We start from the raw sequence: 13709 nt of genomic DNA on the forward strand, positions 1-13709 counted from the left end.
AAATAGTATAATAAATTATCATAAGCGAAGATTTAAGTCGAGTTTACACAAATCGGATGAAGGGTTTGGCGAATTATGAACACGAAAACTTCCAGGCCAAATAATTGGCTCTTCAAGTGCCAAGGGTGGCCATGTTGTCCCAAATCCAAACCCTGTGTTGGCATGAGGAAATCTTGCAACCATGGTTGGGGATTCTGTGTTGGGTTTGTGGACAAGTGAATGAGGTTGAACACCCAATGATTTAACAGGAAGAGAATTGAAAGGAAAGCCTGTTGATGTCATCATCATTCTATGTGAATGGAATCTTTTAAAAGCTCCTCTTTCTCTCTTGTGTGCATTCTGATGACCACCTAAGGCTTGTGAACTGTAAAACTTCCTCAAGCAGAAGTTGCATGAAAAGATCTTGCCTCTGCTGCTTCCAGCTTTTGATTGAGGGTCATTATCTCCTCCAGCTGTAGTGAGAGGCTCAGGCTCATCCTTGTTTAGGCCTAAACTTAGCAATTCGCCTATATTTTGATGGTCGATTCTACTTTCTTCTTTGTCCTTTGTTTCTGATTCAGTTTGATTGTTGCATGATATCTTTTCAGCTTCTTCCTCCCTCTGGAAAGTCATAGTAACATTCACACAACCTCAGCTCAAATGGAAAATGGGAAAGAGGGTTCAAACAAGTGGTGGGGCTTCTCTTAAAAAGGTGAAAGAAATCAGTGAGGAATTTAATTGACAGAAAGAGAGGTGCTATGAAAGAAAGGAAATGCAACTAGACATTATTTAAATTAACCAGAATTCTCTGTGGTGTTCCCACGTAGAGAGTGATGCTGCAACATTTAAGAGGGAAATGCTTATGTGAAGTAATTATATAGCATCAGTCTTGTCAAGCTTAGGATTCCTTACTCTCCCTTTTTAACTTTTTTTTAGACATCTTTAATGGCATCAACTGCACGATTCGTTTTGCTGGATGGTCAATAACTGAGGCATTACTCGCTATATATTCACCAGAAAACACCAGCATAACTAACAATAATGCCATAGACTTGTTATCAATCTAGTGATGTGCCATGTTCTCAACATATTTGCACTTGCATGTACTGTGCTACTGTTAACAGATTTACTTACAAATCATAAAGTACTTAAATTCCAATTAAGGTAGAAAAACTGCATCAAGAGATCACCTAACTTTCATTATACTAACACAATATGGTCCCAAGAATCGCATGCCTTTATCCTATTTAGCCCATACCAGAGTGTTCAATCTTCCATGCAAGACTCTGCAAATTATGGACCACTCATTCCATATGCCTTTACAGTATTGGGCATGCAAAGGTTAGGTTCACTTATTTTATGCCACTGTGCTACATTTAGTACAGTTGATTCTGTTTGCTTTCCCCTCAAAGTCCATGGAAAAACATGCTTCTCTACATATTTTATCAGAACTTGACCTTCTTGGCAGTGGAGGCATAACAGTAACTGATTGTAAATTTCCCAGTTTTTGTAAAGCCTAAGAAGTTTTGTGTCCAGGGGTGTACACAGTTTGGCTTTTGGGTTGATTATTCTACATAAAAAATAATGATAAAAAAAAAGGATTCATATCCAATGCAAACTAAAAGTACTGGAGCAAGTAGAGCTGCTAGTTAAACTCTAAATTATATGAAATTATTTGAGGGGGCCCAGGTGAATGTCAATAATGGTGATAATAAAGGAGTTATATCGATGTGGTGTGTCTTCATGTAATGGGCAATTTATATGTACAGTAGAAGAAGTGCATTGTGAACCACTTGTGATTATTCTTAGAATCTTTTCTGTACAAATAATACTTCAATTTACAAAAGCTCAATTTCCCCACAGCCCACAGAAGGTGTGACGAAAGCAACTTTGATGCTGAAGCTTCTTCTTAGAGATAAAATAATCGTGGTATTGGAATGATGAGTCAGAGGAAGGAACACTAGACTTGTCTTAATCAGTTTAGTTTCATATACAAAAGTGAAGAATGAATAAAATAACTGAAAATTCAGTAAATATATAAAATTCAGTGAAATCTAGATATGCCTAGCTAAATAAATAAATAATTTGGAATTTCAGGATTGCGTGATATGATTAAAAAAACGAAGATTAGGTACCAAATAATTGAATAACAGATAGATATACTGCAAGTTGTGGGTCTGCGAACTACCCTGTTTTGGGTTCAAGAAACAGCCCCAGTTTGATTGTGCACTTTACTTCTCGGTGTTTCTATGGCCGACAATATGGAACCATCTTCTCTAGAAAATTAGTGGCAGCAATCAACTTAGACCGAGAAATTTCATACTTGCCTTAGCACATATTCAGCCACAAAAGTAGAAGAAAATATTCTCACATCCTGTGGACATATAAACAGACATGAACTTTTTACCATATATATATATATATTGAAGTGAAGGGTAATTCTCTGGTTTAAAAACAAAGGCACTATATGAAGCTCAAACTCAATATTCATAAAACAAAGTCACCGTCTTATCTGGGTATCAAGTTAAAGCATTTGTTCATAAAGTTCGTGTCGGGCAACAAGTCCGGATGCCATGCCACCACCGATTCCAGAAAGGAAAAGTTACGTGCCTTTACCCGCCAAAGAAAGTTAAAAGTTAATATAAGATAAACAACTTGGCCGATCACTATTCTCTACTTAAATGCCTCCTAAAGATAGTATTAGTACCAAGAATCAAAAAAAGACAAAAGTAGGATTGCATCCAGATTATTGTGACGTATTCAACATGTAATGTGGGAATCAGAAGCAAGATTGCAACTCAATTTTCTTGTCATCCTTGAGTATCTGGTTCCAGTATCAAATTGAACATATACAAATGCCTCCCCCATTGCCTTGATAAGTTTTAGGCTTTCATTAGAGTACAATTAACAGCAGATGGCATGAAGAATTTTATAAGTTATTTCCTCAATATTTTCACTTTTGTTGACAATTGAAAGTTTCATCCAATCAATAAAAGATTGCAATATTTGATAGATGAATCAAAACTGGATGGAGTTGTTAATGGGTAGAGTTAAAATTGGGCGGTTTGAATTAAGGTAAATTTATGGTTGAGTTTACGCTCTAATGCTCAAGTAATCCAAGTGTACGAAGATCTGGGAGTATAAATCAATTGTAAAATAGCTTGAATTGTCAACTTTTCAATACATTCTAAATTTGCAACTTGCTCAGCAAATTACCTGTGAGCAAGGATACACATAACCCCATCCACTGCAAGTCTTGAAGATCTAAATTTGACCGTGTACTTTCAAGGGGGATAGTATATTAATCAAAAACTGACCTCGTCCAAACCTAAGAGTGGCCAAAACCAAACTAAAAACACCCTGCGTCCCAACCCCTCGCCTCAGAATGGGTTCAACAATAACCACAGCATCAGTTAAGACCCACATTCTGTTACAACATGTGGAAGTGAGACAGATCATTCCACACAGGCTCGAATGGAGCGGGACAGACTGCCTGGCATGGTTCTAACATTGGCATGTGCTCAAGAATATAGCACTAATGAGCAATGCCCTGCCTCGTCTCTGTGTCAACCCATAATAATATGCTTTTTCCATGCTACAACAATTTGTCATGCTGACTTCTCTGCACCGCTAGTCAGAATTCCCATAAAATATAGTTGTCAAATTATGCAACTATGAGAACGGCAACATATAACCAACTTTGCGCCTACTTTGGTTCCTTCAACTACAAACCATAACCAGGGAGAATGATAAAAAATATCATGTTTTATCTAGGGAAAGGAAATCCAATATATTGGGTTTTATCCTAAAGACAAACATAGCAAATGACAAACATATTAATTTTCATTTTTCATTCACAAAAATCAATTATGTCTCAGAATTTACCAGCCCTCAGTTCATGGACAGCTTGGGATTGGACATAAACCAAACATCTTCTAGGAAAGATAAAAACATATACCGAGTTAAACATATTGATTTTTATAATTAATACATTCTTTAGAAACCAACGTCTCACAAAATACTAAGCATCATTTCCTTTCATTCATGCTAGAGTGGAATTTACATTCAATTGGCTCTGTATCAATCCATTCATTGTTAGTCACCACATTGAAAGACTTGGAAGCTACCTTTATCAATTAACTATATTGTGTTCCATTAAATTCCACATGGAAGTGAAACATTCTTGAGATCAAGGATAAAAATGCCCAATTACAGCTAAATAATTTGATAACAAACTGAAAAATTACCACTAATTATTTGAAAAGATAAGATTCATATCTCAACCACCAACAGAAATCCAGCTCTGAATTTCTGGTTATCTGCAAAGTCCAACAAAATAGAGAACATATAGATATTGCAAAACTAATAAAATAAAATAAAGTAAAATTTCAGCAACATCTCTTAAGTTATTTGAATTACTGCTCTGAAAATAGAACCTATCCAATCTACTAAAATCCTCAAATCACAAACCCTAAATAATTACTATTCAGTATATTTCTTAATGAAGGACAATAAAAAGAGAACTCACATGTCTTTTACTTCAAAACACAGTCCCACCTGCTGTACTTCAAAACCCATATAATGTAGCAACTGTAAGCTGATTCAACAGTTTATTAAGTTCCTACAGCACAACGCAAGACCCATAACAAGTTCAGTATTGAAAATAGATTTTATAGCCAAATACCAAAAGTAAAATGTCACCATAAATGTCAAATATCAGGATGCAAAACATAGTAAAAATCAAGATGAAATTCAACCCTAGAACCATTACAAACCATGCCCCCAACTTTTAATTTTGAAAACTCAATTTTGATCATTTGAAGAGTTTACATTTAATAAAGAAAACAACAACACATTAATGTTCCAGAAGATATTAATGTTACAGAAAAATTGCACAATTTAGGAAAGTTTTAAGATATTGTGTTCAACAAAACCTGAACAAAGATGATTTTTCTGTCATTTGTTTCCAAAACTTGGAAAATTATGATATTTTAGTTTGGTTACCAAACAGACCACAGCTGTATGCTTTCAGGAAGAAGGGAGCTGCCACCTATTGAAACACTTTCAAGTGTGTTGTGCGCCCACATTAGCTTCCCCAGAGGTGCATACTAATATTTCAGGTTAAAATTTTGTCAAATGGATGAAGACCATGTAGGGAGGATAAATCTAATCACCTAGTGATTCAACTACCAAAAGAAAACACCCTCTATTAGTTGCACTTCTATCTTTGTCTTGCTACTCCCACCAAGAAGGAATAAAGAAGATCATATACTAGCAGTAAAAAATGGATATGGGCTACTTAATATGTTTGGCAGATGCATCTTCATCCTTGCAAAAAAGATTACTTAAAGAAACACATTACGGGCTACTTAAAACATGTTTATCTTCCTTCACAACACAGCCTCATGCTTCACAAATTAATAAGGGGACAATAATGGTATGATATGCTCAACCAATGAAACAACTAAAAATATTCTCTATTATACCAAAGTAATATATCATAGCGCAGATTCAATTAGATAACTACTTTATAGGTATTAAGGTCCATGGTCAACGAAACAACTCCAGAATGAATCAACTAACAAAACAAAATTCAAGTACACAATACATTTTAATAGAGGTTTCTTAGAAAAGCAATAAGATAATTCACTTCGAGCCATTTATACATAAAAAATAAAATAAAAAAAATTATAGCAGTAACAAGTTTGTGCTAAATGGCTGTATAAGAAATGAATGTAACCAATGCATATCCTGAAACACAAACGCAAGACAACATGTACTAAGCACAAAAACCTAAAGACAAAAAATAAAAAAGTACCCTGGGACAACTCGCAACAAGCGCGGGCGTCGACGGTGATGTGAGAAGTGACGCGAGTGGCTCCGACTACGCTGTGAAGCGGCATTAGAGACTGGGAGCCCCCTAAGGTTCCAATTGTCCTTCCCAAACAAACAAACAATTACATTAAAATTCATAGGCAACTACTATAGCATCTGTGCACATAAATCCTGCAGGTACCTGAGGAGGGAGCGGCTAGACTGGAGGCGGTCGGTGTGAAGTGGTGACGAACGGCGGAGGCGAGGGAGAGATGATGGTCTGATTAACGATGATCTAGCGGGGAAGATCAATGATCTTGTTAGAGAAGAAGTGCAACGCCAAGCCATTTCCTGTGTTTGTCGTTCAACACTCAGATGACCAAAATCTGGAAAAGAGCAAGGGCGAGGGTTTAGGCAAATGAATTTAAACCCTATTCAAACGGCCCCGTTAATTCTCTCCGAGAGTCAACAACGCCTGACTTTGAGTAAGCCCAGCCGCTTTTTAACCTGGATTTAATAACTAAATGACATTTACCCTCCTAAGGTTTGGGGAATCTATCATTTTCTACCGGTGGTTCCATAAATTACAAATTCCTACCCGATTTTAAACGCTGTTAAGGTAAATTTTGCCTTAACCAAGTTTTTTTTAGGTAAACTCGGTAATTGCCTCTTCTGTGACTCGAACACAAAACTCTTGGGTGTAACTAACCCAAGTGGTTAAAGGGTTTGTCATCCAACCACAAGGGGAAGTTGCCTTGACCAAGTTTGACTAGTCAAATACCATTTTTATCCCTTATTATAATAACGAGTAAATTAATAAATAACTTTATAACCCTCAAATTAATAGAATTAGAAAAATAATCATCTTCCTTTCAAATTTATTTAAATAATATTATCTTTTTCAACCTTCCTCTTTTCTCTGACACCTAATTCTAGTTGTTGGGATCGGGATCTTTCCACCTCTCTCTCTCTCTCTCTGTCTCTCTCTTTGTGTGTGCAGCAGCCAGATCTTGAAAACTAGATCTACCTGTAGCCACCTCTTTCTCTCTCTCTTTTTCCTTATCTCTTCTTTGCCTCTTTCTTTCTTCTCTTTTCTCTTTCTCTTTCTCCTTTCCTCTTCTCCGCAATGGCCAGATTTGGCTACCGGTGGTGTTGGTGTTAGTGATGGTGATAGAGTTGGAGGTAGAAAGGAAGGGTTGGATTATGAGAATTTTTTTAGATGTGGAGGGTTATTTTAAAATTTTTCCAATTTGGGGGAGTGAGAGAGATAAGAGTTTAGTATTTTTGAATAAAAGACTGAAATACCCTTTTAATGGTTAAATTTAATGTTTGAAATTTAAAATTGGGTGAAAATTTGCAATTTATAAAACTATGGGTGGGAACGGAGGTTCACCAAACCTCTTTCCAACTTTGAATAGGCGTGGGCCCTAGCGACTTGAATTCAATAGAATTGGCTCATTAACATGTATTCCGCAAGCGACAAACCATTTTAACTTAATTTAAGATTTGATTGTATTAATTTAAATTTATGACACTTTTTTATAATTATCTTACCCATGGTTAAAACTTATGTTTAGCCTAAAAAGTCACACCGATGTCAGCTCTATCTAAGAGATAAAGTGTATTAGTTATCAAGCTCAAACCGTCTCAAAGATATTGTATAACAACTGTCTTAGCTTTATCAAAATAAAGGATCAGGATGAATGAGAGCTCTCTATGTATCAAGACAACTTGCAAAATCACTCATTACATTGACTTTAAAAGTGTATAAATGGGCACCTCTTTTCATGAAAAAGGGGCTAGGCCTATGAGAGCTAGACAAACATTTGAGCTTTATTATTTTTTCTCTGTAAACAAAATATTTCTCCATCTTTGTATGCCTTACAGGCAATATTATAGAGATAGTTAGAGAATAATATAAAAGAACAGTGGACGTAGGATTCGCTTTAAGCATCCGAACCACTTTAAAAATTATCTCCCATTTATTTACTCCATTTTCCATTCACGTGTAATTTCTAAGTCAGCTTAGTACTTTGCACGTGCGAATAGTTAGTGTCAAAATCAAGCATCAACAACTTATAAACTGGGATAATATCCTTTAAATTTATATTATATTAATGTATTAAAAGTAATTTTATGTTTACGAATTTAATATACCCTCTTTAAGTATTCTTCTTAATGTACAATAATCTTTTATAATATATATACTTAGTAGGCTTGAACTTTGATCGTTAATGATTCCATTAATGTGTCTAATCTCACCAGTCACCACCAATAGCACTTGTTATGCCTAAAAAATAAGGGCTGACGCAGGCTTATGTAAGCGAGGACCAATCAGAGTTCAAAAATGCATTGTGCTGTCTAGGCGCTGCCACGCCATCCAAGGACAGAAGGTGTAAGGCTGTCATCAACTTGGCAGGTAGAGGCCTAGCTAGTGAGTGGTTGGGAGTCACCCACTTGCCCAAGCCCTACACGATTTAAGGTTGTCTTATGTGCAACCAACCAATGGGAAGTAAGGTAGGAACTGTACGACACCTGCCCACTGGCAGACCCGTAATCATTGCCCAGAAACCTCTTACTATAATTAGAGAGCTCCCCTCTCATTTTTTAGGATTCTAATTCTGATAATATAAACACTCTCTCTCCCTCTCTTTATTTCTATTTCTCTGATAGCTACTTGCGAACTGATTGTAATCTTTCATTTATAAAAAAGACAGTGGACGTAGGATTTGCTTTAAGCATCCGAACCACTTTAAAAATCATCTTCCATTTTATTTCCTTTCATTTCCATTTCAGGTGTAATTCCTAAGTCACCTTAGCATTTTGCACATGAGAATAGTTGGTGTCAAAATCCAGCATCAATAGTTTGGTGCTAGAAGGAGGGCCCTGATTGCCCTGATTTAGCATCCGCTCTTCATCAGGAATCTCTGATCAATCAATTATGTTCACTAGCAAATGGCCCGTGGTTTCGAAACTGAGCGAGCTAGCCCCACCAAAGAGGAGGTCCCCTGGGTACAGGATGACATTTTTTCCAAAGTGCCTTTGATTCAGCATAGTATCGTGGCGAACATTCCTTCGAGCTCACAACTCGACCCAACTGTGATGGGTTACCTGGAGAGGTTCAATAATACTCTCCAAATGGTTAACCGAAGGTTAGACCATTTGGATCAGGTCGTACCACCCGAGTCTGACAAGGCGGTGCCAATGCAAAAAATGCCTGTAGGTCACGCTAAAGCACGAAAACAAGCGAAGGCCCATGCTGCGTGCACTATAACATGTAAAGGCAAGGGAAAATAGGTGGCAGATAATGGGCCGAAGGGCTCCAAGGGACCAGCAAATACTGGTCATGAAGCAAATAAAATACCTGTGGCTTTGCCCATCATGAGCTGTTCTACTCCACATCGCATGGGCACCCCTACAAGAGTGCAAGGCAGGGAAACCCCCAGCAATCGCGGGTAGGTTCTGACCACCACGGAGGTCGGGCTAACTCCCTAAAACTTTCATTGCCTTCACATGACTCTAGTCAGCGTGTATCAAGTTAGGTCGGAGCTTCTAGTGGGGCCGAGGAAGAGTCTGATCTGCGATCTTTCCTCAACCATAATCGTGAAGGTTGAACCCACATTGCGGAAAATGATCATTAGGTAGCTCTGCTGCCTCAGATTAAGGAGTTACACGAGCTCTGGATCAGCTTAGAGCTTAGCAAAATAAGCGTGGGCAGGTCGCTGAGGCGTCTCCTTTTTCTCCAGCAGTGTTAGCTATTTCTCTCTCGTCAAGGTTTAGAATGCCCAATATGCGAGTGTTCAATGGGAATTTTGATCCGTAGGATCACCTCTATGAGTTTAACGACCTCATGGAGCTTCACCAAGTTTCTAACTTGGCCAAATATCGTTTTTTGGCAGTGACCCTCACTGCCTACGCCAAGTGCTGGTTTAGATCGCTTTTGTCAGGATCTATTAACTCATGGCAGCAGATGAGCTCATTATTCTTGAGACACTTCCAGGCGAATAGGGAGTTCTCAATGCCGTTAAGCTATTTGAGCAACATACGGCAGAAGAATTAATCCTTCCAGTCCTACATTGACAGGTTCCACAAGGAGCTGCACAAGGTGGCTAACTCACCTGAAGAATCTATTCGAACTCTCATTATTACGGGAGTTTGCTCGCAGACGGACTTGTGGAAAAAGCTGTAATCTGAGGATGACATTTCCCTCACCCGCTTTTACAACCTTACGGAGAAATACCTCCGAATAGAGAATTTCGTGGTCGCTCTTAATCACCACGACCTTGGTCCTTTGACCAGTGCTCTTGACTGGGGGGGGGGGGGGGGGGTAGTAGAAGAGCTGATCGCAGATGGGCTAATGATGATCAACGGAAGGGAAAGAAGTAGTGGTTTGAACCCAAGAAATCCTATGCCCAGGTTCCTCGTCGCGATCGCGACAAGAATTAGTATACTCCTTTAAACACGTTAGTATTAGCTATTTTGGATAAGTTAGAAGAGGCTAGCCTGCTTGGAGAGTCGGCGCCCATGAACAATTCCTCTTCAGCAAGAAATATTACCTTTATCATCAGGATAATGAGCACCACACTGATGAGTGTCGGGGCTCTCAAGCAGGTAATTGAAGACCTCATCAAACAAGGGCACTTCAAGGAGTATGTTGATGGTCTGATCCTGTTCGGGAGAAGGATTAAGAGGAACAAGAGAAGAAACGCCATGGTTGTAAGGGTCTTTACTTTGAGTGGATCATCTTTGGAGGACCGCACCTCTCGAAAAATTCTTGAGGTGCCCAGAAAAAGTACGCTCGGGAAGCTCACCATGACCCCATAAGTGTGATGAGCACAACGTCGCGACCTGCTAAGGTTCACAGAGAAGAAGAGATTATATTCTTAGTGACAAGCTATTCGCAAGTATACAAAATCGTGCAAGTAATAAAGCTCGAGTAAACGAGTGTCGAATCACAAGAGAACTACCTACCAGGCACCAAACTAGTCAATTTTATTGCTATTTGATGAAACATAATTTTATGAATGAATTTAATGAAAAAGAAAACAAATTAAAAACTAAACAAAATCAGAATTTTATAAATACTTGGATATGAAGATCAATATGGCTAAACCCTAGGGCACAGATTTCACACCAATTTAATCCTATGTATTGACGATTATTGGCAACCTAATTAAGCTTATTCTAAAGGCTAAACTCCCTAATATTCCACTAACTTTCTCTTGAACAATTAGCGAATTAACCCTTAAACAACAACCCAAAATATCTCTAAGTTGGATTTAGCAGCTAAGAGATCATTAAGTTCTATGGAATTTACCAGAGCCTCATAAATCGCGGTAACCTATCTCTAGCGTTTGCTCAATCTATGGTTTTATTACCTTAGACAAATCAGGTTTCATCTCTCGATCTCAACCTAACCCATGATATCATTCAACCCTCGGATCCTTAAGAATTGAAAGCATTACGCACAATGATAAAACTTAGAATTAATGCTTAATAGGAAATCAGTAAAGATAACGTCAACATGTATTCATAAATTGGGCTACATCTTTAGCCTTAGAAAAGAGATTTAGTTCATAGTTGCAATAATAAAAACCATCATTGTATTCAATAACATGATTTCAAGAAAGAAAAATATAAACACTTCTCTAATTGTTGAACGGGAACTTCAAGAATTCCGATCTCCAAAATAGTAGCCGTCTTTTTTTCTTCTCTAAAAACTCCCTCAAACTACTTAAAGACCCTTATTTATAGTCCTAGGGTTTTTATCTTACTTAGGAAAAAGTTAAATGCCTTAACCCATTCAGATTCGGATTAGAATAATGCATTAGCCTAACAGGCCCGTGACCCATCACCACGGCGGTAAGAACAGTCGCTGCAGCGATCGTTCTTTCTGTCAAATGAGTCCGTGATCTTCAGAATTTGATAAAGTCATAAACACAAACTTTGTAGCTCTCTGAATAATCTTTCCAACGCCACAAGAATCGTCGAATTTCAATTCCTACAGCTCAAGTTATGACAGAAATATCGAAGCATGCTCATCTTGAAGGATTTCCAGATTTTACGTTGTATCTTCGACGCATCACAACTTTCTCGTTTCAACTCCGATTTTTGTATCGTTTGTTCCTATGCATCATAAATTCCATCGAAATCATTATTTTTCCTTCAAATATCAGTTTGAACTTGAAAATACTCAAAATACACCCGTGATCCCGTAAAAGGTATTTATGAAAGAATAAATTCAAATTCCACAAATTAAACACAATTTTCCACAAATAATCCAATTAAATCACTAACAAAATATATACTTTCAAGCTCTTATCACAACCCCCAACCAGATTTTTGCTAGTCCCTAGCAAACAAAGCGATAAAATAAGTCTCTAAGCTTGAAAATAAAACAATTAATTAAAACCTATATCTAAACTATCCTAAATCACTTTCGCAGATTGACAAGATTGCATTTAGCGTATGCAACAAGCCTTTAAACCCCTAGGCGGCTCTAGTTGGACGAGTTGTAGTCTTGTGAGGGTTTTCAGTGATGATACCCACAAACATCCACACTACACTTATCCTAAACTCCAAAAATAAACATAAACATAAACATAAACATAAAAAGAACAAAAACTAACAAAATTCTTGGATCAATTCATAGAGGTGTCTCAAAATAGCATATACACAAAACAAATAGAATAATTAAAAATCACCCAAACTCACAGACAATGCAAACATCAATTCCATTTTCGTTATTGACCCTAGAACATCCATACAACCACAAACCATTAGTCTACAAACTCGGATAGCTTTATGCATAACATTCATGAACAAATTTTGATCTCAATATTCGGGTTATGACTTATATGTGAATCATGGAATCAAACTCCATAGGCTCACTCTTCAAACCACTCTCCACTAATGTAGAATTTCACATTACCTTGGATCAATAGGTCTTTGTAAAGGTTGTAACATTAGGCTAGGGTATGAGTTCATGAAGGAATGACAAGAGAAATTAACAAAAATCAAATTAAAAAACTTAATTTTTATTCATTCTTATTACTAACAAACACAACACTTCCCTTTTTCACTTAGTATCTTCCCAACCTTTATCGAGCTCTTTCTTTTTGATAGTAATATCAACCCATTTGCATAATTCCCAATCTTTACAATGCTTTTCATTGCTCAATTTTCTTTCCTTTCTGATTTTTTTTTAAAGATAATACTTATAATAAGAAGAAAGTAGAAAACACACACACATCCCCACTGATCATACAAGCACTCTACAACCCCCAACCATTTCTTCGCATAAACCTGGGTTGTGGCAAAACTACACGTCCTCACCAAAACTCGTACTAAGTTTGAATAACAATTAAGTCTCTTAAGAATAGAATGAGTAAGATTTTGCTATAGGCTCATAATCAGGGTCGGGTGAAAATTAAGTTCAAAGAAAGAAAAATAAGGCTAAATTGTGTTTAAAAAGCTTGAAGGGTTAACTAGCGATGACAATAAAAAAGGTCGGCTTGAAAGGCTCAATCGGTCCAAAAACAGCCTAAATCATTTCCTAAGTGCTGTGAACTCTAGGATTTCGCCTTGAGTGGTTGTCAAATAAGTTCTAGAATTTGTTGAGATCGCACACTGTTCATGGAAAATTCACACATAAAACGTCTCTAAGTAGGTAAACTGAACCACTTTCAATCCACAAATCACTAGGGTCTCAAATTAATGTCATTAACATTCACAAACATCCATAATTAAAGGCAAAAATTAATGTCCTCCATTAGTTACATGTTATTGCAATTACATTCCTATCATAGACACATGAATTCATCCAAGAGAAAAACTCACAACATAAAAACAAAAGAAAAAAAAAAAAAAACAGCTCTCTAAATCCATATCCATAAAACAAAATTCTGCTCAAAGTA

General features: G+C 37.1%; 2 protein-coding genes across 2 annotated transcripts; both read right to left on the minus strand.

Annotated features, from left to right (window-relative positions):
* Nucleotides 1–14: 14 nt before the first annotated feature.
* LOC116109401 (zinc finger protein 7-like) lies at nucleotides 15–933 on the minus strand. Its single transcript, XM_031395622.1, has one exon. It carries the CDS (start codon nucleotides 610–612, stop codon nucleotides 19–21), a length of 594 nt encoding a protein of 197 aa, XP_031251482.1. The 5' UTR covers nucleotides 613–933; the 3' UTR covers nucleotides 15–18.
* Nucleotides 934–3982: 3049 nt separating this feature from the next.
* Nucleotides 3983–6266, minus strand: LOC116109402. Its single transcript, XM_031395623.1, has 4 exons — nucleotides 5996–6266; nucleotides 5798–5916; nucleotides 4508–4600; nucleotides 3983–4298 (listed from the first exon to the last, which is right to left on the minus strand). The coding sequence occupies exons 1-3, from the start codon at nucleotides 6139–6141 to the stop codon at nucleotides 4593–4595; spliced, it is 273 nt and encodes a 90-aa protein (XP_031251483.1). The 5' UTR covers nucleotides 6142–6266; the 3' UTR covers nucleotides 3983–4298; nucleotides 4508–4592.
* Nucleotides 6267–13709: the final 7443 nt, after the last annotated feature.

Source organism: Pistacia vera, unplaced genomic scaffold, assembly GCF_008641045.1.
Source record: "Pistacia vera cultivar Batoury unplaced genomic scaffold, PisVer_v2 Contig579, whole genome shotgun sequence".
Lineage (NCBI taxonomy): Eukaryota > Viridiplantae > Streptophyta > Magnoliopsida > Sapindales > Anacardiaceae > Pistacia > Pistacia vera.